We start from the raw sequence: 26,142 nt of genomic DNA, 5'->3' as shown, positions 1-26,142 counted from the left end.
ACTAAATGACTAATATTTACATTGAAGCAAAATCATATCAAACAAGAAAAAAAGAAAATAGGGAAGTGAATTTGTTAGCCAATAAACTTCCAACAAACTCCTCCAAAAGATAAAAAATAAACAAATGTATTTAATTTTAGCATTTCCTAGCATTACTTATTATCATTTCCTTATGAAAGCTTTCAAAATAAAATGTCGCATTAAAGTTATTGTCACAATGTCGCATTAAAGTTATTGTCACATCCTATAAATGTATCAATTAAACTATTTGAATGTTCATTAAGCAAATGACCACTCATTAGTTTATTTGGGAAAAAAACGAATTATTTTGAAGACATTTTAGCAATTTACAAAATGATTTTACGATAGGTAAAAGATAGCATTCCATCTAACTATTGCATGCTATGAAATGCAGTTGTATTGCATTGCATGCTGCATGATTTCTTCTTACGTTTATTTCTCCATTTGTTTTTCCAACGAATTAATTATATTAATAGTTTCTTTTTTTTCAAAAAAGACACTGAAAAATTCATTTATATTACATATATATTTTAATTATTTATTTTTCATTCGATATTTCCATAAAAGAGAAACGATTGCATTTATTGTCGTTTTATTATTTAATGTCATACTATTTGCAGTAATCTTCAGTTCTACTTTCTGATCCTTTTACTGTCAAAAAGTAACCAAATTATACCGGTATATATGAGAAGTTTAATCGTTATATTGGAGTATCTTTAGTTAAACTTTTTTTTTTTATGTGTTTCTGCTAATCCAATTAAGGCAATTATTAGTTTATGCAAATTTTTTCATACTTTTTTAAATTATAGTTAAGTGAAATATTCATGAAAATTACGAATGTTCTCCTAGAAATCATTGAACTATGAACTGATGAAAGGAAAGACTGCTTTTTTTTTTTTTTTTTTTTTAAATTTATTAGTTTCATTGATATGATTTCAAAGAAGTATCGTTTAAATTAATACTAACTATATGAAAAAATTAATTATGATAAATTCATCTTTTGTCTTGCAATTGTTTGAAAATTATCACTAGCAGATCAATTAAATGACTGATTCCACTTCATAGTTAACATTTTTGATAAAAAAAAAAAAAAAATTGGTGGAAAAAATTTCATGCAAATTTTTTGCAAATATTATAAAAGTATCAAAATAAACAAATAATTATCAGTGTTTTTTCTATTGCAACTCTCATTATACCACTTGTTAACAGTAACAATAATAATAATAATAATAATAATAACAACAACGAGTAACTTAATTTGAAAAGAATGATTTCATTCGATAGTTGGAGATGTTTCATATTCGAACTGATTTTATTTACATTTACTGGTAATTTCATTTGGTAGCTTTCTATTTTTTTTTTTTTTTTTTTGATCTATATGGGTTTATTTTGAAAACTAACGAATTAATTTAGAGATAAAATTGAGAATGATAATTAAAAACGTTAAAACTCTTAAAAATTGTTTTTCAACCAAACTATCAAATTTTATCATCTTCAAAAAGAATGAAAAAGATTTTGCTCTGAATTCAAATATTAATGGATTTATCTGAGTATCTCAGTTATTTTTTAGCTGTGAAAATCATTTTAATAGAAATATTATATTAGATATTAAAATGAAAACTGGAAAGTACCTAAGTTATTCTGGATACTTCCTAATTACTCATAAGTGAAGAATTCGAGTGTTTATTTTTATATTTTTCAAAATGATTTGCAAACCAAATGGTTTCTTTTTTTTTAAAAAAAAGATGTAGATTTTTGAAATTTGCCCGTTGAAAAGCTTAATTTCTCCTATAAATTGATGCTTTATGTAAAATATGTAAAACATCGATTTAGCCTATTTTCAAAAAAAAAAATGATATTTATGCTAATTTTATTATTGTTTTTTCTTTTTTTTTTTTCGGTCTCTTTACGTTATAAAAACTAAAAAATAATAAAGTTATAAAAAAGTTTGAAATAGTTATAGTTATAAAGTTTAGAATAAATCAAAAGTTTTCAGTTCGATGGAATGAAAGTTTGAAGGGTTATGAAGCAGATTCATGGGGTACCGAATTTATTTTTATAATACCACAAAAAAGTAGCGAGTCGAATCAAGCTGCTTGCTATATTCATGCAATGGATAGGGAAAAAAATGTGACAGCAAATATTGAGTACAATATTTTAAGCATCAAAAATAATAAATCAGAAATTGAAAAGAAAAAAGACAAAGTGGTTCTTCGTTCTTTTTACCAAGTATTTCGCTTTTGCTTTTTAATCAATTTTACAAATTTTTTTTTTTACTCAATTTTTGGTTTTAAAATTCGACATATGTCAACTTGTAAACCAAACAAAGTTTCCGTGGAATTTTGGCGTTAATGTTTGAAATTAAAATCGAAAAAAAAAACAGATCATGTTGCAGTACAATTTTCACAATTTGGTAGTGAATAACGCAGTTGATGGATTGCATATGTTGGAAGATAATCGAATACATATTACTTCTTTAGACAAAATATCAATTATTGCCTATGTATCAGACGACAAATCGGCTATTGATTACTTCTTAGGTTACCTTTATCAATTTAAAATTACCTTTATCAGTTGTAGCTTAATTTAAAAGATTTTTTCAATTTTATGATTAGATACATTGTTAACTGAATTTGCTTCATAAATTTTGAATTGGATAATTTTGATAAGATATGATCAAACGTTTGACACTTATTTAGAATTACATTACACGTTTTTATACGTGTTACCTTTCAGTACATCCAGTTGGAATGGGAGGTAATTATTATGGATTCTCATTACCTGGACGTAGTACCATTACTTTATATTTTATACCACTTGGTGCAACAAACAAAACAATATCACAAAACCATGGTGTTCACAATGTTTCAATAAAATTGAGACAAAACAATAAAATAAAAACTGTAAAACAAAGTATGAAGGTATAGCAAACAAATTTGTCAACAAATAAAAAAAAAAAAAAAAAAAAAAAAAAAAACAAACCAGTTAAGATGGTTAAGTAAACAAATTTATTGGCATTTGAAATGATAAATATCATTAAAATTAGAAACTCTGCTTAAAATTTTTAAAATCACAAATATTAGAAATGAAATACTTTCATTTTGATAACAAAATATTTGAAATTTTTCATAGCTATTAATACATCATTGATTTAGAAAGATTACAATTATAATTTTTCTAAATCACGAAATACAATTAGCAATCTTGCTAATTCAAAAATGATTGAAAATAGGTATAATCTAAGTAAGATATGAATTTTTATTTTTTATAGGCAGGTTCATTATGGCAATATACAACATTTGTACAAGAGACAATATCAATATGGATTCATGATCAATTGAACAGTACCATTAGTGTAACAAAACGAGTAAGATCAAAAGTACGAACAAAATTGAATGATGAAACAGCTCGATTACTTATTATTGCTTTGGTTTGGAATGTTTCATTATTAGGTGTCAAGAAAACAGATTTTGGATGTTTCATGCCAACTCCAATGATTGTTGATCGTTCGTTCTTTTGAACCTACTTCGAAATGTATGCTAAAATTTCCATTGTGATGTGATAGAAAATTGAAATATTCGTTTGAATGCAAAAAAATTTACATATTTATAAAATTCGTTTTAATTCAATTTATCTTTTTAAGAAATATTTGAAATGTAACTATTCGAATATGATAGATTTTCAAAGATTGTAAGATAATCAATCCAATTTTATTATTTCATAGAGTAGAAATTAACAAATAATGATAGCAAATAATTTGCAGAATGCGCTGAATTAACAACTCCTGCTTATTATCCAATAAATAGTGCTTTTGTAAGCAATGCATTGTTTACATCGCCATCAGATTTGTGTCCGAAGGAAATGATTAATATCAGGACCACTATGACAGAATCTAACTTATTAACAATGGAATGGAATAAATCAGCAGAGAAAATTAGTTTAAAGGAAAAAGTTTCTAAGAAAATGTTTGCCATCACATCTGGGTATGTTCTTTTTTTTTTTTTTTTATTACTAAGTTTTCCATCATTCAAACATTTGTTACACTCCTTTTATCATTATAATTAAAATTCTTGTACATTAATCCGAGTTAAACTAAAGTTGGATTCATGCTTAAAATTGATATTTGAGGACAACAATCATGAATATAGTGCATTATGGAGGGAATGAAGGAATGTTTATTCATGAGATTCCCGCATATTCTCAATGGGTTAATGGTGATTCTCCAGTAGTGGTACCAGAAGGTTCAGAAGCTACTCTCTATGTATACTTTGCATTTCTTAACTAATTTTTCTACTTCCTCCAACTTAATTTCTATCTTTTTAACAAATATTTCACTTCCGGAATCTTTTCAGATAGTTAATCAATTACAGGTAGATGTACATACATACATACAGGTATAGATTATTTTTAAGATTTCAGGTTTTAGCAGATGACTACGGAAGGGAAGCAACAATGGAAGGTTTTGAATATCCTTATTTTGAAGCAATGGATGATGTGTCACCCGATTTTAGTCTCTTCTTATACACTCGCAAACTTAACCCTGGTATCTATCGTGTTGGCATCGATCAGGAATTGGGTGGCCGATATATTGCCATTCTTGTAGCTGAATTCAGTGAAGCTACCATTGGCTATGTTGCTGCTATCAATCGTATGTTTGATAGTTTTATTAAATTTGCTTTCCTGATGATACGAGAATTTGATATTCATTTCCTTTCCAAGAATTAAATGAAGGTTTTCTTTTTTTTTTTATCGTTTTGATCTATTTCTATAGCTCAAAAAAATAAAACTTTGTATAAAGAAATGAAATTGAAATTTTTGCTGGACTATTGTCTGAAAAGTCGAAATTAAAATTACAAATAGCTTAAGATTAGTGAAAATGAAGAATTATGAGTGATTTATATTTATGATTTATAAATTATTATTTCATTGCTCTTTCTGACATTTTTATCTGAAACGCTTTCAGTTCATAAAATTCCACCGCCAATATTTGTAAAATATTCTACTACCGGTAAGTATTAAATATTTAACGGAAGGAGATGATAAGAAGAGGAAATCAATAACATTAGTTATTGAAATCTTGATCATACAAAGTATTAATTACACTAATTACACTAAATTGAATTGCTATAAAGAAATTTCGGTTGGAAAGTGGAATTTTGTAAAGTAAAATAAATTTGCATTTCAGCCCATTTAACAACGACTAATTCTCCGACAACACCCTTGTTGGTTTCAACAATGACCACAGTAACAACAACTCGAGGTGCTTCTCTTAATGTACTTTCAAATAATTTGTTCGCAATTTGTTTCTGTCTGATAGCATACGTTGAAAGGAAACAATAACGATGTGATAATGATAATGGCAATGATAGCAAATTCGAATGATAAAAAATAATGGAGATGATATCGACTAGTAAATCTGATATTTTAAAACTTTGAATGTTGAATTTCTTACCTATATCGATAATGAACGATGATTATTATTATCTCAAAAGACATAACCCAATAAATAGTAGAACAGTCTTTAATTATAATTAAAGTTTATTGATAATTAAAGTCCCAAGTCATTTCATGCAAATTCATCTTTAATTTATTACTTTTACATAATATCGTTTAAATTATACTTTGAACAACTTTCTTAACCTAACTGTTTCAACGTCAGTTGGGTAAATGATTACTTACTTATTGATTCGTTCTGAAATCGTTATTTTCGAAAGAACGGTTCTTTTAAAAACATTTTAACAATTTACGAGATTATTTATGATAATTTAAAAACATTGAAAAAAAGATAATTTGCGAGATGTAAAGACAACAAAAAGAAAAGTGGTTGATTACAATAGCAAGTGACAGGTGGTTGTGGTAACAGGTGCTTACAGTAACAGCTGGTTGCGACAACAGGCGACCACAGTAACCGGTAGTTGTAACAACAGGTAGTTACAGTAACAGGTGGTTACGGTGACGAGTGGTTGCGACAAACAGGTGGTTGCGGCAACAAGTGGGAACAAAAAATGGAGTTAGTAAAAAAACATGCAAGGACAAAAGGACCAAAAATTTCCCACATAACACAAATTATTAAAAATGCGAGCTATGAGAATTATTAATTTAAAGAAATAAATCAGAATTAATTTTTTTTTTAAAAAAAAAGAATAAAAAAGTGAAAAGAAGTAATATTTAGGGAAAACTTCCATCAACTAAGATTTAATCAACACGAAGCATAAGATGAGTTAACTTTATAAGAATTATAAAAAAGATTTCGTAAAATGACAAAAAAAAAAAAAATATATGGCATGAAAATAGAATTTTTTTCAAGAAAAATATGCAAAAATGAAATCAGTGATAAAAAAAAAAGCTAATTCAACAGAAAATCAGGAAAAAGTCTCGAGCTATTGTAAAAAAGTAAAAATAGACCTGTTGCAAATAAAACTCCTAGCTGTTATTGCAAAAAAAAAAAAAAAACGAAAACAAATAATACTGAAAATTAAATAAGAAAGTAAATCATCGGAAACGAAAAATGAAAATATAACAAATGGAATAAATCCCGTAAATGATTTTGCCACTAATGGAACATAGGACAAAAGTATAAATAATAAAGAAGAAAGAAAGAAAAAGGCGACAAATATTTAATAATAATCTTTTCAATAATAATAGTTAGTAATAATTTATACAAATATTTAATAATAATCTTTTCAATAATAATAGTTAGCAATAATTTATACAAATATTTAATAATAATCTTTTCAATAATAATAGTTAGTAATAATTTATACAAATATTTAATAATAATCTTTTCAATAATAATAGTTAGTAATAATTTATACAAATATTTAATAATAATCTTTTCAATAATAATAGTTAGCAATAATTTATATAATTTTAAATCAAAATATGCTTATTAGTTTTATTACATATATGGCATGAAAATAAATGATTAGCCTATAAGCCACAATTAAAAAATCAGTAAACTTTAAGTATGAAAAAGAGAAAAATGTGGATGTATATAAATTAGAGAATACTAAAACGATTAAAAGATCAAAATCTCGACAGAAACTTACTTACTCAATTAGTCAGTAATACTTGCTGTGAATGATTTTACAAGAAGTAGAACAAAAAAATTTTCCAGAAGTATTTGATCATATCAAAGTAGCCAGAATATTCCAAGTGATCGCTAATGAGTAATAAAATATACATAAGTGAGGGAAAACAGCCAAAAATAAAAGAAGATGAGCAAAAAATATAACTTTAAAAAAAAAAGAAAATTAAAAAAAAAAAAAGGCATAGGAAATAAACTGCTTAAATAAATTAGGTGCAAAAAATAGAATCCTGAAGAAATAAATGTAAGCAAGAAAATCAGACAAATGAAAATAATTAAAAGCAAAAGAAGAAAAAGCATAGTTATTAGATGTAATTATTTATTAATTTCAATTATCATTTTGATTGCTTCAATTGCTATTAAAATTTCCAACACTAAAATAAACCATTTATATAAAATATAAATAATTACATAAATAAATAGAACGCATATTCAGAATGCAAGTAAAGAAGTTAATAAATGAACAAATAAATGTATCGCTGTAAAAACAAATAAGTAAATTGGTAATAATAAATAAGTAAATAAACAAACAAAAACATTGATAATGATAAATTGAAATAAATTCCTCAAATTAGCAAAAATGATTTAATTAATTTAAATTTTATCTGCAATTCATTGTAAATTTCAAATTTCCAAATATAATCATTGTAAATACCTTTATCTGAATTTATCTTTCATAGCTGTGTGATATAACAGTTTGCTTATTACTATTTAACATTTAACAATTAAATTTCAAAAAATTTTTCAAATGAATTTATTTTGCCTTCTTGAATTGCATATTTGATTAGTTAGTTATTAATGCTGTTTACTAATGCAAAGTTTAAGTTTTGTTCGCTATTTAGCTGTATCTCTTCGCCATTTTACATTTTAAATTAGCGCGGCTTGCTAGTTGATTCGATTTTTTGGGGTGCGGGAGAATGTTTCGAACATCGATTTTGATGTCAGTAAAATTTAGACGTACGTCTTCCATTGACGTCAAGTATGCTTAATTTTAGTTTAATTACGTAAGTTTACAATTAGCTATGTATTTATTGCAAGTTTGTTATCAGTTGTAATGCGTAGTTTTTTAGTTTGACGAATAGTTTTTGTCAAAATTTCAAATTTTATTCTATGCCATCATAACGTCGCTATAATTTTCTTATCTTCTTTCTTCAACGTTGAATACGTGAATATCAGACATTAGTTATAAATACGTTAGTTGTTAATACGTTATTTACGAGCGTGGACGCGTGATATTATACCACATGATCTTATTTCAAGCCACCGTCTTCAAATGCACTTTGATTAATTTTTTATGTTCCTTCACATTGACATTGTTTACTTCATTAAAGCAATGGTTATATTTGCGTTTGTTGTTCACACTCATACGTTCCTCTCTTACGTTCAGCAGTCACGTGATAACGCATTACACGCATTTATAAGTTATACACTACAATATGTTCTAGTATTTTTGATTTTGGTATATATAGAAAAGTTCATGTGTCATTTTTTTTTTTTTTTTCATTTTTAATGAGTGATAATACATATAGTCAGATTTTTATATTTAATATTCAAATACTACTGCTTTCCTATAGGTTAACATATTCATATTTTGTATTCTTTTATTTATTCATGTCGAAGTTCACGTCATGTCATGCTTTAGTTTACATATTGACGCTTATTGTTTATGTTTTGTTTTCGAAACTTCATGGTTGGAATCACCAAAACTGACGTATAACGTCTAAATATTGTGCAATAAGTTGAAACGATTGGCATATATAGTCGTTTTACTAGCACCTGTCAAGCAAAAAAGGTAAATTTTAGAAATTTCAATCTCACAAACCAGTAGTTGAGAATGTCAAGTTCCTTCTATGATTTGTAGTTTCATCGACGGTTAATTATGAGCAGTGACAATTTATAATTGATAAGCTAATCAGTACTTTAAGATTGATGCATAGCGTTGTGGCGTTGTGATTTGGAAAAGTATTATGAATGTATTATGATGTACACATTTTTGTCATCGTTCCATTTTGCAATTTAAACTTAATGAACTTTTATTTTGAATGAGGCTTTTTCCTCGATTGCTAGTATTAATATTTTTTTAATCGAATTATGATGGCAATAAATTTTTTGCAGATAAATTATTTTGTGATAACCGTAACGATGTCTAGTGGTAACAGACGACAAAAAGAGCTGCAAAAGCAGCAACAACAGCAAATAATTGTTCATGAAGAAATTGTTCAAGAAGAAGTGGTTGCGGATGAATTAGTCGATGATGCGCAGGTTGTATGGATTATGAGTTCACTTCCTTTGAACCGTATTTTTAAAAGATTTAGCTAATTTCAGGCAGATAATAATTTCATTTAATTGCGTTGAATTTTGGATCTGTGGGAAGTAAAATCTCAGAGAAAAGAATTAATTTCCTAAGTTACTAGGGTTGGTTGCTGCTAGATTAATAGATTCCTGAGCTAAGTCGAATATGTTTTAACAAGCGAGAATAGGCAGAACTGAGCTGTTAAGCTTTGAATTAAAAAAATTTGAAAATTTTCAAGTGCTATGCAATAAGTTTTTACGGAGGATTTTAAAATAATTTAATATGTTATGAAGCATAATATTTGAAAGGAATAGCGGTTGCAATTTGGAATTTGAATATAGCATCATTTGAAAAGATTTCCAACCAACATTTAAAATCTGATTAGCGGTTATTGATAATTTAGATATCGGAAGAAATCGTAGAAGAAGTTGACGTGGAAGGTGAAGTTGAGGATGATGTGGAATACCGATTGCAAGGTATTTATTGTTTTTTTTTTCTTTTTTTTTTTTTTTCGTGTATTCGCCTGAATAAGTGTGAAGAGTAACCTATCTTCACATAGTTATTTAATCAACTTTATTGCGACATTTTTTTTGATTAAATTGATTACTGTATCATCTAACAAACATTTTTTAGCTGATGGCTCCTACAGGGTGGTTTATCCGTCACGTGCAAGTAGTATTCCATCGGGAAGTAGACATTCTCCATATGACGATTCACAGCATGAGAGAGTATGTTTTCACTCATTGAAGGATAATACAAAATAAATTAATGTCACACGGTTACCATTTATGATTTCCTATAAATGAAGTATGTACATTAAATAAAGCCGTGTCATGCTGATAAACATACTATTAATTTTTTCTTGCACAATTTCAGCTAAGTGTTGGAGAAACAAGCGACAGTCAGTTGTGCGATTCGGAAGTAGGACAAGTTCAGAGAGGACGTGTTGTACCGGCACATGTTTTTGCCGTTCGAGGAAATAGGGTAGAATTCTTCATACTTTTGTTAAACTGTTCAGAACACTCCTACCTGTTTTTGTTGTACATTAAGCTATAATAAGTCAATATATATATATATATATATTTTTTTTTTTTTTTAATTTTAATATTCCATACTTTTGAATCCATACCATATTAAGCTTTAGAATGAATTAGGAATTCTCTATTAAAACGGACATGTGAAATATTGATTTTAAAGTAATTTTCTACTAGAATAGCATCTAAGAGAAAAAAGAAAAAAGGATTGTGTCCCTTTTTAGGTCAGTTCAGTTTTATTTTAAAATTGAATAGTTGATTCGAATGATTTACAGATATATCGTATTGATCGATCAGGTGGTTCAACCACTACGACACCGGTACGTACACTAAGTGAAACGAATCGTGGAGTTGTAGACCAAATTGTGAGTTTTATAATTCTGATATTTTTACTTGAGGATTTTTTGTAACTAAAAGATTAGCTATTTCGTAGAACTGAAATTTATAAATTATTAGGTCTTTTCAGGGGATCTCGTACTTTCAAATATTGATGTTCATATAAGATGTATTTTCCTGACTGTTCTTTTAGTGGATATATCCAGAAATCGCCACGTGTGCAGCCGGCACGTATTTTCAGAAAACAGAATCAGATTGGCGAGGACGTGAAGTGTCATCCAAATCAAGACCTCCACAAACTGGGCCTCTCAGTCCACCTTTGGCTTATCGGGCTGCTCAGGCTAGCGTTCAGCGTAATAGGGTATTCACTCCAGTGCTGGCAGCCAAGTTAGCTCCAAAGAAGTAACTTCTTTCTTCAAATTTGATTCTATTTCATGCTAATGATAACTTCTACTTTTTCCTAAGATTTTTAGTTTTGAGTCTTTAGTTATGCAGTGTGTTTTCGATGTATGGTTTTATCCAAGAAATAATATGGTTTATTTTATATCAAATTTATTTTAGATTTTTTTTTTTAAGGTTTGTTTTAGATTAATGCTTCTGTTTTATTTCCAGACGACCCCTTGGTTCAAAAAAACCATGTCATTGCACACGTTCAATGTGCCTGAAGTTATATTGTGATTGTTTCGCAAATGGAGAATTTTGTAATGATTGTGATTGCAAAGATTGCAAAAATACGATTGAATATGAAATTGAAAGGACACGCGCTATTAGGTTATCACTAGAACGCAACCCGAATGCATTCAAACCAAAAATCGGTAGTATTTCTACAGTTATATTGTGGAATTATAAGATATTTTCAAGATAGCAATGTTCGACATGCACAGTCGAATAGCTGTAGCTAGTGGAAAAATTTTAGTAAAGATAATTAGGTTTGTTACTGGGTAATGAAACATAATTTTCTTTTTTCTTTTTTTTTTTCTTCAACAAATTAAGTTTGATCTTGACAAAACTTATTGTTTAATGGAGTAATATTTTTTATTTAGGTGTTGCTACTAATAGGCAAGTGGAACCAGAACGGTTACACCAAAAAGGATGTCATTGCAAGAAATCGAATTGTTTGAAGAATTACTGCGAATGTTATGAAGTAAGTTTATGTTACTCATAAACTCACATTTATGTTGTTGTGTTGAAAAGAATGTTAGGTGGTATTGAATTCTGATTTGGTTGTTGACAGGCAAGAAGTTTCCTATTCTTTAAAATTAATATATTTAAAGGAAACAGTAACTCATTGTCAGATTCAAAGATTACTTATGACACTTTTCTAACATGACTGTACAAATCGTTTTACGAAAAATGACTTATTTAATGCTGCAAAAAATTGCCAGATTATCATCATTCGTATTAAGCAATACTATTGAGTTTTAAAATTGTCATATTTCTTTTTCTAGTAAATGATTTTGAAAATAAACATCAATTTTAGGCGAAAGTGCCTTGCACTGATCGATGCAAGTGTATATGTTGCCGAAACACAGAGTCCGATCGAGCAGCACGTTTAGCAAATACCAAATCAGCTACAGCATTAACTGATATTCGTTCTGTTGCTACTCTTGGTAATGCTGATTTTCATAAAGCAACGTTGTATAGCGATGAAGATAGTGATGATGAAGTTCAAGAGCCGAGTGATCCTAAAACGTAAGTGTGCATTAGCCGGTTAAAAAAGTTGATTTTGATTTTTGGTTCTAACTTCCAATATTACAAGAAATTGTATTATGCAAATAATGAAAGTGTATGATATTCTTCGCTTATTATTAAAAGTCTAATTTCCGTTTTAGATTTTTGCAACTTTCTCCATTTTTATTGTTCCAAAGATTTTTTGTAATTGATGATATTTCCGATTCTAGGTTACCTTGGTTTTATATGACAGATGAAGTGGTAGAAGCGGCAACGCTGTGCCTTGTAGCACAAGCCGAAGAAATTGAATCCAGCGGACAAGCAACTCAAGTAGAAATTGAGAAAGCAATTTTGAAAGAATTTGGTCGTTGCTTGGGGCAAGTTATTGAAAGTGCTTTGAAGAATTCAAAGAAAACCTTAGGAAGCTAACGATTTGACTTTTGATGGGAGCTTTTTTATGTATATGAATTTCATCTTGTTCATATTGCGCTTTTTGGATTACTTGTGTTTGTCTCTTAAACTATTGTCATAGTTTTTTTATTTTGAAAAAAATGTTTTCATTCCGGAAAATGTTGAAAGTAATGGTGTACATTTTTTAATTTTTCAAGCGATGTTGCTTGATTTCATGAAGGAATGATCGTTTTGAGATGCTAGCTTATTTCATTACGTGTCAGAAATCAAAGATGCCACATTCTGCACTAATGATATAATGTTTCTGACCTCTGCAGGTATTTAAAATTAAATATTAACAGGTTTAGAATCCAGTGAACTAGCAGAATTTATTTTGTAAAGTAATGCCGACATTAGTGTCCATTTTTATTGTTTTGAATTTGGACATTTTGTTATTTTGATAAATTTATTCTTTAGAATTTTTTTCTGTGCACGCCTTCATCTTTTACTCAATGACCTTTGGACTCTTCAAAATGGAGAACATATGTCGTAGGTGAAAATTGACTTCTCCATATCCCTTATTCACTTGCCACTTCTTCTAGAATTGATTTTATGCTTCCAGATCTTTGTTTATTTTCCGTACGAGCATCTTGTTATGCGGAAGTCGAAAGGTCATTTTCGTGATTGGTAGGATTCAAATTTCTTTTCATCTTGCATCTGTGTATTTGATTTATTCAAAAATTTATTAGCTTATAGTGAACAGTTCTCGTATCATTTATATTACATGATCAAGAGAGATATCATCATCCCTCTTGCATTAAACATAGATATTTTTTATAGCTAGAAATTTGTTATTACGAATCCTGCTAATTTGTTGTGATAAAAAATATTCTGATAAAGATGTAACTATCATCTGTCATTTCTTATTCACACTGATAAATTCAACGAATTATTTCTTCATACATTTGATTATGATGGCAATCTATGTGACATTTGCTTATGACAGCCATATCTCATATATGTAGTGGATGCATTTTTCACAGTGACTATAATTGATGGTTGGTTGCATCAATGATATCTAAATTGAATGAATTGTCATTATTACTTGTACTTACCTATCAATTTCTACCATTTTCAGAGTTAATTTTGGCTTGAAAGATTCCACAAAGTGAACAGTGTATAAAATTTTCTAAACATTTATCAAACATATTTGAATGGTTGAAATGTTTCTATCTTTGCATTTGTAAAAGATAGGAACATTTCAAATACAAGACTTTCGTTACATCTATGATACAAATTAGAAATTTTAATTTAATCTCACGTTCAAATAAATATTTTTAATTTCCATCATATCAGCCACATATATATTAGATAGATAGTGTGCTTACATAAGAATGCCAAAAGCGGATGGAGGATGAGGGGATCGAACCCTCGCCCTCTCGCATGCAAAGCGAGCGCTCTACCACTGAGCTAATCCCCCGCTCGGGCAGTTGGAACAAAAATAAAATTCACTTTAAAATTATCACTTTTCAGTGCAATTAATTATTTCTGGTTGAAAAATTGGAACGAACTGATTTCGAACTCTAATTTATTTTCTAATTTGTTTTAAGTTTTTTTTTTCTTATTATTTTAATCATTTTTTCAAATTATATTGCAAATTGATTCATTTTACTTCTCATTCCAATTCAAAGATTTATATAATTTGAAAAAGAAAAAGTTAATTTCTTGACATTCATATTCGTTTTTTTTTTTTTTTTTCGATTTATCTTTTTTATAAAAATTTATTTTAAAAAAAAGCAATCAATGAATTTAATATATTTGCGAATTGAAAAGTTTTTTTTTTTTGACAAAATTTATAATTTTTATTTTTCAATGCGATAATTTTTCACAATATGAAATTTATCGACGGAAGTTATCAGTATTCATCAGAATATTGGTAACTTCATCAGAATAAATATGAAAATTTTTTTTTCTTGAACTATAAAAATTTTAACATTTAAATCATGAATAATTCAAGAAGTATTTGCAAAATTGTTACTAATAGTATGATATCATTTAAAAAATTTTTGCAGATACTCAAAATATTTAAAATACTCTTTAAAAAAAAAATCAGAAGAAATTCTGAATGAATTAATCAATAATATTTAATTTAACATTACGCTGCAAAAATTAATGATAAATTGTAAATAAATATGCAAAACATTGTAATTTATCATTTTTTATAAAACGAATTTGGTATAATTTAAAAGTGAAAAAAGAAACGAAACCAAATGGTAAAAACCGACACAATTAATTAGTGATATTTTTTTTAACTAACATAACTTTATTGATTACTACTAATCTATCAAAAACTAGTTATTGCTAACAATTTCCTCCAATTTTTCAATTTCTTTTTTTTTTTCCTTCCTCATTCAAAAATCTCTTTCTTTCTTCCCCTCTCTCTCTCTCTCTCTGTTGCTTTATTTTTCTCCGGTACGAATACAAAAATAGTAATGCGGTTCGAATAAAAAGCAATAAATTGGAATGAATTGACAGAAGCAGAGCATTGAACTAGAATAACTTTATGTTATTATTGACGATGATTAATCCATCATCGTTTATTGCAAATATATTCGTTTGTTCAAAATTATTTCGCTAATATAAATTGCTTATATAAATGACTGATTTAAAAAAAAAAAAAAAGTAAGTTTAATTTAATTGCTCATTTATAATTTCGATTTTTTCAAATTTTCTATGTATAAATTGATAATTTCAAAAATATTTTAATTGTGGTTTTTTTTCTTTCCAAATATTACTTTAATAATGATAGTAATAATAATAATTAATAATAATAATAATAAGTGATAATTGAACTCAAAAAGACAAACTTCTGGAATTGTAAGATCTAATATATTAATTATAATATAATCTTTCTGGTATTTTTTTTTTTTTTTTGTTTTTCCTAGGTATTTCAGATGGTAATAAAATCAAATATAGTTTTTTTTTTTTTTTTTTTGATGAATGATACTTTTTTTACTATCTTTTTAATTTCCTCGTCATTTCATATTTAATTTTTGAAATCATTTGCATTAATTTTTATATTTTCTTATATTCGACATTATTATTTTTTTTTTTTAATTTTTTAAAACGAATATAATTTATCGTTTTAATATGTTAATATGAATATTAGAGCGAAAATATGAGTAATTAAGAATCGAAATGTAATTCATTTCAAATTAATGTTCCACTTTTGATGCGATATCATTTGCCAACATTGGATAAGAAACTTGCAAAACTATTTGCATGGTACACAAGTAATTATCTTGTTGATTACTATCCTATATTTATTGCTTTTCCAATTTTACTTACGACTATTCTTGGAATTAGTTTTATTTGGATTAATGAACTTACTTTACTTGATGCTCGAAAATTGTATACGCCAACATCAGCACCAGCATGGAAAGAGGAGAAAATTATGCGAGAAGTTAGTTAAAAATTGAGTGAAATTAAAATAATAATTTTTATTCTCTATATGAGAAATTAGCTAAATTTTATCACTCTGATAATAATAAAAATAATAATAATGAAATTAAAAAAAAAATTTGATTGTAACTAATTGAATTAGCTATTATAATTGTTTACTAAACATTGAAGAATAAAAATTTAATTTTTGAATAAAAATTAATAATGATAGCATATCTAAAATTTTTATAAATGAAAATGCTCATAAATTCATTTCTTCTTCTTCTTCTTATTATTATTATTTTAGGAAGAAAAAAGTAAATGAAGTGAATTTTTTATTATATTCAATAAATAAATAAAATAAACATTTACAGTTATGGCCTATACGTTTTAATGAATTTTTGCCTGAAAGAACATTTGAATGGAATCGTTTTTTGTATGTAGTTATACATGGGCGCAAATATCCCAATGGTACATTTCCAAATATTCTCAATGATTCATATTTGAATGAAATTGAATTATTGGAAAAAAGTATAGCAGAGAATGTATCATGTGTAATGAAAGATGAATGGCTCACTAATGTTACAGCAAATTTTGGTAGTAAATTTTATTTTCAGGTATTTATCGAATATCTTTTTCTTTTTTTTTTTTTTTTTAAGTGTGAAAAATAAACGATGAAAAATGAAACTTACATAAAAATTTTTGGAATTAATTATTTTTTGAAAAATTTTTTGAAATTTAAATTAATTAATTTAAATGAAAAATGTTGAAAATTTTTAAGAATTTATGTTTGAATTGGTATGGAGAATGTTATCGTCAAACAAATTTGATCAAATTACTTCAAAATCGTTATGAATTAGAAAAACATGGAATTACTATTACTTATCCTCGTGCTAATACCAATGGAACACCGCTCTATCTAGCATATAATATTGGTGGTGTACAGGTTGACGAAAATGATACAGTTAAGGTAATTTCTAAAATATTATTTAAAAAAAAAATACATTAATTGAACAGTTCAAAGTTTTTAAATTTTAGAAATTTTTTCATTCAAAATTTTAATTAATGATGAAATTAGCTTGTTGCTATTATTTGATTATTATATAGCATAATTAGGAAATTACTATTATTTTGTTTAATAAGTACTGCTAATTAATTATTCTACCCCAAGAGCCATCCATTTGCATCTTTTTTATTTCACCATGATCTATTATCTATTATCACTTTAATCACTCCATCGTTATCAATTATTATCATAATTTCTCACTAAAACAATGACAACAACAATGATAAGTAGCAATTAAGCAACTGCTTATCATTTCCGCCATCGCTGAAAAAAAATTTTTTTTTTTTTTGCAACCTAATTTTAATATTTTGAGGAAGTGTCAGAGCCTTCTTAGCTCAGTCGGTAGAGCATCAGACTTTTAATCTGAGGGTCGCGGGTTCGAGTCCCGCAGAGGGCTATGCGGTATCTTCCGCTTACCCACTTTTTCATTTTTTTTTTTTTGAATTTTTCAAAATGAATTGGAATTTTGGATGGACAGGGAAGCGGAAGAAATTGAGACCAGCGAGAGAAGGGAGAAAATGAAGAGAGAAGGAGAAAAAAGAAAATCGATAGATATGGGAAACCGAAATGACTGTGAGAGAGGGGGAGAGGGAAATGGTGTGAAAGAAGGTGGTAAACCGAAGAGGATTAGAGAATCATATTATGCAAACAATAGACATGTGAGAATTATTATTGAATGACTGTGACAATATAAAGCGAAGTAGTTTCTAGAAAAAGCGGGGCTGATCTCGGGCGGAATCGAACCGCCGACCTTCTGTGTGTTAGACAGATGTGATAACCGCTACACCACGAGACCTCCTTATGGTGACAGCTTTTCATTCATTTATATATTATAAATGAATGAAAATTAATTTTTCATTAAATTAAAAATTGATTTAATCTTTTTTCTTTTTTTTTTTTTTGTTAATCCAAAATTAGCAAAATTATATTTTTGAAAATATATTAAAAAAGAATAAAATATTTGAATTGAAGAATTACAGTCAGTGAAAGGTATGCGATTGTGGTATTTTTTACGTTTTGATCAGCCACAAATTGATGAAATGGCTATTGCTTGGGAGGATGCTGCAGCCAAATTTATCACAGACAATTTTGCCAATAATAATTCATTAATTGAGGTCATTTCATTATTTTCATCTAACTTCTCTCTCTCTCTCTTTTCTTTTTTTTAGTTTAAATTTTAGCAACTATATTTGAATAGTTTTATGATAATTTTGTTGCAGCTACATTTTATGTTTATTTTAATTTTATTTAATTTTAAAAAATTAATTTATTTTTTGCAGTGATATTTAATTTTGATTTTTTTGTTTTTCAAGTAATTTCATATAAATTTATTTACTAATTCAATCTTGTTTTTGGATAAATATTTGAAAAAAAAAAAAAAAAAAGAATAAAAATTTCAGATTCACATTCAGCATTCACGGACAATTGATTTAGGCTTAACACGTAATGCAAATCGATTAAAGCCTTATTTTATAGTTACAATTGTTGTTTTGATTCTTGTTAGCACTCTTAATTCAATGGAATGGAAATTTTGCAATGAGAATGGAAAAATTTTTGGTTCGTTTTTATGCTATTAGGAAACTGTAAATTTTACGTGATTAAATGATGTAGAATGATGATTAAAGTATATTGGATAAATTAAATCAATTTTAATTGCATTATCAATTTATCATATATATTTCGTATTGAAACAATTTAAAAACATTTTTCATATTATTTTTTGTTTCTTTTTTTGTATTTTTTTTTATAAAATATTTTTCATTTGCTTTTTTTTTAATTTATTTATTCAATTAATCCTGAAATTATTAAATCTATTATTTCAGTTCAAATTGATTGGCTTCGATCAAAGCCAATGCTTGCTATTTGTGGTGTGTTATCATCAACATTAGCAATTATAAGCGGTATTGGCTTGCTATTATGGTTTGGAATGTTTTTCGCTGAAATAACTCTTATAGCTCCATTTCTTGTGCTTTGTAAGATTTAATTTTGCTTTCAATATTTATCAGTGCTAATTTCAGGATAAAAGGGTATTTTTTCCCCTCAAAATTGATGCTAGTCGGGTAATTTACCAGGATTTTTAGAGATTATAATATAAAAATTCACTTTATATTGAGATATCAAAAAATTTAGGTGTAATAAATCAAATCTGTTATATGTTTAGTAATCTGAAATCGAATAACTTGAAAATTATACGCCATGTTAAACTTTAAGTAAGATAATAATACGAACATATTCAGTTAATAGATGATTATAATAATTTTAATTATAATATTTGATATACAATATAATTGATATATATATATAATTTTTGATGGAACTAATGACACTTAATATTATCCAAGAATGTATTCATTTTTGTATAATTTACATACAATAAAATATATGAAATATTTTAAAATTGTAAAATTTATTTATGATTTAAAAAAAGAAAAAATTATATTTTGAAATTATTAGTGATATTTAATAGGGACATGTGAAAAAAAAAATGAATGGTAATATTCAAGTTGAATTAATTACATCATATCAAGTATTCTAATTAGTATTATAATAAATAATTATTGAAGTGTTTTATTTTTATGAATTTTTCATAATCAATTCTTAATTTTAAGCTATTGGAGTAGATGATATGTTCATTACAGTGGGAGCATGGCATGATGCTGAAAAAATTTATCCTGGTAAATGTTTTATTTCTAATTTTTTTTTTTTTTTTTTTCAGGCGTTCTCATTTAATTCTTTTTTTAAATATTAAATTTAATTTTTTTTCTATATTAAATTAAATTTCTATTTATTGCTAAAATAGCATAAAATAAATACTAAATTTTTTAATTCTATTCTATGTTTACTTACTTAATATTATCATATATTTTAAATTGAAAGCTATCAATCTTTTTTTTTATTCTTTTCTTTTCTCTCTCTCTCTCTCTCTCTCTCTCTCTGTCTTATTTTTGATTGAAAATTTTAAACCATATGATAAATTCGAATATTTTTTTCTTTTTCTTTTTTTTTTTATTGTTAAGGAAATGATTATGCTAGCCTGAAAGCTCGTATGATAAATACATTATCAGAATCAGCAGTTGCTATATTTATTACCAGTTTTACGGATGTTTTATCATTTGCAATTGGTTGTTTTACGGATATTATTGCTGTACGTGGATTTTGCGCAATGACTTCAGCATGCATGTTTTTCACATTTTTTTATCAGGTTTTCAATTTTATTTTTTTAATTTTTTTATTTTTTCATATTTTAATTTATGCATAAATCTTGTTGCAGTACAAATAGCATATCATATCATATCATATCATCTATTCTTCTATTTATGTTTTTTTTTTATTTTAATTACATGAATATATTTGAAATATTTTTTTTTCTTTATTTTATATAATTTTAAATTAATACTTGTTGATTTTTCTTTTATAAATGCAAGTTGCATTCGTTTCACTAATATTGCTAGAATAGGATAATAATTAAAATATTGTTATTTTTTATTCATTATTAAAATACCATAAAATAAATACTGTATTTGCATTCATATTTTTTTTTTCACACTTTTTAATTCTATTATAATTTCACTTATTAATATTATCATATTTTTTAAAATGAAAACTTTCTACTTTTTTTTTACTTTTTTTTTCTCTCTCTCTCCCTCTCATTTCTGATTGAAAATTTTAAATGATCAATATTTATCGATTATGTTATTAATATTTGTTGATTATTTTATGTTAAAAAAAATTAATTACTATTAATGAGTTATTAGTGAATGATGAAAAGTTCATTTCATTGATAATTTTAATATTATTTTGAGAAATAAAAATGAAAAATGATTTAAAATTACTTATTTATCTATTAAGATTACTTTCTTTGCTGCAATGTTGGTTATTAGTGATAAAATACAAATGATTGAGCGGAATAATTGTATTCCATGTTTGAAAATTGCTGATCATATTGATAATTCAATGAAAGTTTGGAATTTCACTGAAAAAAATGCAATTGGAAATGAAAATAATAGTAAGTGAATTTGAGCGAAGTAATTGTTTGCTTCATCTTTTCAATTTATTTTTTTAAATTTAGTTCAGAAATAAGGAAGAAAGCATATACTAGATATTTAATTTGCATCAAAATTATATTTGAAATTTGAATTAACTTGTTAGAATTTGTTGTTTTTTTTTTTCGTTTAATTTTACTTATTATATTGCACATTTAGTTCCATTTTTTTTTTTTTCGGAAATTTCATTTTTTCATTTTTAACTTATCAAATACACCCTATTGTACAAAAAAAAAAAAAAAAAAAAAATAGTTTAAATGACATTTGATTTTTTAGAAAAGTTAGAAAATACAAAATGTTATGATAAAGAGATAATCACAAGTGATAATCATAAATCATATCGTAGTGGTAATGCTTACACGGAAATATTACCGGCGAAGACGAAAGGATCAAAAAAATTATCGTCTAAAGCTATGAGCGGAATGAGATTATTTTTTCGGTTCGTTTTATCTTTAATAAAAATAAAAATTTATAATTTAAAAGTAATAACAAAAATTCGGAAAAATTATTGTTTAATATTGCATCGATTATATGATTAATATAACGAATAATTTTAATATTTGAATTTTTATGAAATTTCAAATTTTTTTCAACATTTTTTGAAGAAATTTATTGTATTAACAGGAATATATATGTCCCAATTTTGTTAGACAAACGAACTAAATGTATCGTTCTGCTGCTATTTATCATTTATTTTATCGTAAGTATTTTTTATTTCCTACATTTCGTTTACGTTATACGAAACCAGATTTCCGGAGCAAATTCAGGTTGAAATTTTAAAATTTCAGCTAGCAATACATGGTATTATGGGCATGAAGCAAGGTTTAGATTATGATAAATTATTAATTGAAACGGATCCGATAGTTCGAACAATAGCTGTTGAGCTTGAATTATTTCATGGTGGTGATCAGGTACTTCCATATATTTTTTCAAATTTATCAAATTAACAATAATTAAATGATTTTTGGTGTGATAATTCTATGGCTTAATATCAAAGTCTGAATCTGAAAGAAATAAATAATCGATATATTGAGAAAATTTTTTGTAATTTCTAAAAAGAAATTACAATAACAACAACAAAAAGATATGTTTCAAAATTTTTGGTAAACATTTTTTGCATTGCTTTATATTTAAAGTTAATTAGTAAACTAATTAGTAAAATAAAAACATATTGAATTAATATTTGCTATTTCATAGATTAATATAGCTATCGTAAAAGCGCCCGATATGACAAAACCAATGAATCGTAAACGTGTAGATCAAATGGTTCATGAATTTGAGCATATGATTTTTGGAATTGGACCTAAGGCGACACAACTTTGGACTCGAGAATATCAGAAATATGCTAATATAACAGGTGCATACCTGTACAATGATCATCAATCCTGGGTGCAAGGAGTTTATCAGTGGTCACAACTTTTTGCATTTTATAAATTATGGTTAGTAAATCGAAAGTATCATTGTTAAATGTGAAAAAAATTTTTTTTTCCCCTATTTTATTTTTTCATTGGTGTAAATTAGCTGTTTGTTTAGCTAATGATTGTAGAAATTTGCTTAACATAGTGTGAGATTTTTTTATTTCTTTGTTATTGTTGTTGACAATTTCAACTTAAATCTGTTTGAATTTTAATTTTCGTTTTCTAATTTTGTTTCATTACAATAGAGGTTGATTATTAGATGAGGCTAGTTATAGTTATATTAAAAAAAAAAAGACTCAACTTATTTCTACTAATTTAACATAATTTTAAATAAATTCTTAAAATCATAAACGGCATTCATAACTGATAAATAAATTTTTAAAATTCATAATTCTTAAAATTTACTGATTAAACTTTATTTGTTATAACTCTTGCGCACTCTGTTTTTTCTATACACACATTCAATAATAATTTTTCTCACAATAATTATTTTTAAAAGGATTTATTGTTTTCTGGATACAGTTTTTGGACAAATCTCTAAAATATATTTCAGGGCACAAGATTTTGTTTGGGAAAATGAGAATGATCCGCAAAATTTAAGGATGAAATCATTCCGGTTTCGTATTGGTTTATCAGCACTTAATAATCCAAGCGATTTGATAATAGAATCTCGTACTCTTCGAGAAATTGCTTCAAAATATTCGGACATGGAAATTTATACGTATGAATATAGTCGGATGATTGCTGATCAAGTTTAATTTATCTATATTATTTTTTCCGGAAAATTTTGCGTTTTTAAGAATTTTTATGATTAGTTCGAATCTTTGACCTTTCATCTTTTTTTTTTTTTCAGTCAGATTTTTTTTTATTTTCATTTGCTTAAAATTTTTTTTACGGATTTTATAAAATACAAAATTTTATTACGATCGATTCAAAAATAAAGAAAAAGCAATTGACTTATTTTTGATTACCTTTTTTTTTTAAAAAAAAAAAAAAAAAGAAATATTAATTTTGAAATTGCAGTTAAATATTATTTTACCAAATACATTATTAAATGATAGCATTGCAATTATTGTATTAGTTATTATTTCACTACTATTTATTCCTAATCCAATATGCACATTTTGGATTTTTATTGCTATCATAACAATTGATATTGGTTGGTAACGTATTTACTAATCTCACATTCACTAATTAATGAATTTAACAAAATTTGTTAAATAATTTAATTAGAATTTTTTGCTTACTTTATTTAATTATAATTTAACTGACTGTTCTTACTATTTTTTAGTGCGTTACAATTACAAGATAAAAGTTTCCCAATAAAATATATATATGTCTGTCAAATGATTAATAAGTTAGTCACAATTTTATACAACTTTATTGCATGACAAATAGAAAATTAGTAATTTAATGCATGACAAATAGAAAATTAGTAATAAAAAAAAAAAAAAATTAGTAAACTCAATCAAAGTATTTTTTACTAAACAATAATTTAAATGAAATGATTTAACAGAATTAAATAAATTTTCGTGACTGAATTTTTCTCATAAATTTTAAATAATTTATCCTTCAAAATGAATGAATAAAATCATGCAGCAATCTATTTTACTAAATTATTATTTACTGGCAAGAAAAAAAAATGCAAAAAATTGACGAATAAAAGTGTTTTGCAGGTGTAATTGGTTTCTTATCATTATGGAATGTTAAGTTAGATCCGATATCAATGATAACTCTGATAATGGCAATTGGCTTTTCCATTGAATATTGCGCTCATATCACATATGCTTTTGTGAGTAATCCAAACAAAGTGACACCATTTGAACGTTGCATTGAAGCAATGGAAAAGTTAGCTTTCCCAAGTAAGCTCTCATTTTATGCAAATTATTATTTAAAAGGAAAAACTTTTTTAAATGAAATTCTTATTTAAAATCAAAAAGTAATATACTGTATATATGTATATAATTTTACAAATTTAAATTGTTATGAAAATTCTTTTTAAAAATGGAAGATTATATTTTCTATACATACATAATTCTACAAAACTTTAAATTGCTATGAAATTTTTATTTGAAAATGAAAGGTAAGATACTCTTTACACGCATATATTGCTTCAACTACTTTATTCTACAAAACATTAAATTGCTCTTTTATTCCTCGCTATATCTTATTGTTTGCTATTTTAATAAAGTATTGGATTTTATAGTTTCCTTTTATATTTATGATAATTATTTAAAAATAACAAATATTAATTATTATTACAGTTATATACGGCAGCATGTCAACAATATTTGGTGTTACAATTCTAGCATTCATCAATTCCTATATGATACTTGTATTTTTTAAAACAATTTTTCTAGTAATTATTATTGGTGTCTTTCATGCTCTTATTTTATTACCTATTATTTTATCAATAACTGCACCAATAATTGATCAAATTACTCAAAAATTTTGTGGTTTAGTTGAAAATTTGAATGAAAAAGACACTCATACTTCTATTCCTGAAATTGTCAATAATATTCATTAATTTATATATTTTACGAAGTTTTCAATACCAATTTCTGCTGTTATTTATTTCAATGTCTCTGTGCCTTCTTTGTAACTCTGTTAACGCAAACCATTTAATAAAATCCTATGATCTTGTAAATTTGCTATTTATATGTCAAATCACAAAACACACACACAAACAGATTTAAAAAGAAAGAATTTTTAAAGCTTAAAAAAAAAAAAGTGAGGGAAGTTGCTGATCAATTAATTTTAAATTGGATTATATCATTATTCATTAATAAAATTTAACAGATATTTCAAATTTAAATTTATAATAAGTCTTTTCTATCGGTTATAAATGAAATATACTACCTAAAAGTAATGCAAGCATGAAAACAGTCCGTGATAATCTTTAAGAATTTCCCTTTCATCTGCTTAATGTGTTATTATTGTTCTTGACTAAATATACGAGTTAAAATGGTTATTTTAACTAATTACAACATCATTTTTAGTTATCATTTTGAATCATTCAAAAATTATGACTAATTTGCTATTTGTGGCAAATGCTGAAATTTACCTTTCCAATTATTATTGATTTCACAAATAAACTCAAATAAAATTTGACACATTTTACCTTTATTCATTATAAGACTGCATGAAGTGAACAGTTCAAAGCAACCATTTCTTTATTACTATTTTAAAGAATAAATTACAATTGTTAAATTGCAAAAAAATTTATACGGGAAAATAATTTTCCATTAAATGCCATATGAAGTGAGTTTAAAGTCTTGTAACAAAATGAAATTATAAATTGTTAGCTGCATTCTGATACTTCGAAAACGTCTGATTGCTGCG

The 26,142-nt window shown here is 25.9% G+C and overlaps 3 protein-coding genes and 2 non-coding genes across 7 annotated transcripts; 4 read left to right on the top strand and 1 right to left on the bottom strand.

The window, feature by feature from the left end:
- Window positions 1-1,288: 1,288 nt before the first annotated feature.
- On the top strand, window positions 1,289-5,361 carry Bm9011 (Uncharacterized protein; the record flags this gene model as incomplete). The annotated part of the gene is made up of 10 exons (XM_001896012.2): window positions 1,289-1,349; window positions 2,018-2,250; window positions 2,417-2,561; window positions 2,758-2,942; window positions 3,293-3,527; window positions 3,785-4,004; window positions 4,150-4,282; window positions 4,441-4,669; window positions 4,985-5,029; window positions 5,207-5,361. The coding sequence occupies 10 exons, from the start codon at window positions 1,289-1,291 to the stop codon at window positions 5,359-5,361; spliced, it is 1,641 nt and encodes a 546-aa protein (XP_001896047.2).
- Window positions 5,362-9,250: 3,889 nt separating this feature from the next.
- On the top strand, window positions 9,251-12,871 carry Bma-lin-54 (Tesmin/TSO1-like CXC domain containing protein; the record flags this gene model as incomplete). Of its 2 annotated transcripts, none has more annotated exons than XM_043078079.1 (10): window positions 9,251-9,370; window positions 9,805-9,877; window positions 10,035-10,129; window positions 10,278-10,385; window positions 10,711-10,800; window positions 11,013-11,173; window positions 11,384-11,586; window positions 11,815-11,915; window positions 12,252-12,463; window positions 12,673-12,871. In XM_043078079.1, 10 exons carry the CDS (start codon window positions 9,251-9,253, stop codon window positions 12,869-12,871), a joined length of 1,362 nt encoding a protein of 453 aa, XP_042934013.1. The 2 variants fall into 2 exon arrangements, with proteins under 2 accessions (XP_042934013.1, XP_001896048.1); XM_001896013.1 differs by having other exon boundaries at window positions 10,965-11,173.
- A 3,193-nt stretch (window positions 12,872-16,064) lies between these two features.
- Window positions 16,065-25,327, top strand: Bma-ptr-6 (Patched family protein; the record flags this gene model as incomplete). 2 transcript variants are annotated; one of them, XM_043078078.1, is made up of 17 exons in its annotated part: window positions 16,065-16,295; window positions 16,648-16,890; window positions 17,055-17,243; window positions 18,320-18,454; window positions 18,740-18,896; window positions 19,163-19,312; window positions 19,949-20,014; window positions 20,357-20,541; window positions 21,189-21,345; window positions 21,659-21,821; window positions 22,007-22,082; window positions 22,171-22,293; window positions 22,580-22,821; window positions 23,354-23,552; window positions 23,824-23,959; window positions 24,477-24,662; window positions 25,065-25,327. In XM_043078078.1, 17 exons carry the CDS (start codon window positions 16,065-16,067, stop codon window positions 25,325-25,327), a joined length of 2,901 nt encoding a protein of 966 aa, XP_042934012.1. The 2 variants fall into 2 exon arrangements, with proteins under 2 accessions (XP_042934012.1, XP_001896049.2); XM_001896014.2 differs by lacking the exons at window positions 21,189-21,345; window positions 21,659-21,821; window positions 22,007-22,082.
- Window positions 17,664-17,736, top strand: Bm14566. The gene has a single exon. It is a non-coding gene; the product is annotated as a tRNA-Lys (tRNA).
- Window positions 18,063-18,135, bottom strand: Bm14564. The gene has a single exon. It is a non-coding gene; the product is annotated as a tRNA-Val (tRNA).
- Window positions 25,328-26,142: the final 815 nt, after the last annotated feature.

This window comes from Brugia malayi (assembly GCF_000002995.4).
Source record: "Brugia malayi strain FR3 genome assembly, contig: Bm_v4_Chr2_contig_001, whole genome shotgun sequence".
Lineage (NCBI taxonomy): Eukaryota > Metazoa > Nematoda > Chromadorea > Rhabditida > Onchocercidae > Brugia > Brugia malayi.
The sequence above is the reverse complement of the archived record's forward strand: the minus strand, read 5'-3'. Positions and strand labels throughout refer to the sequence as shown.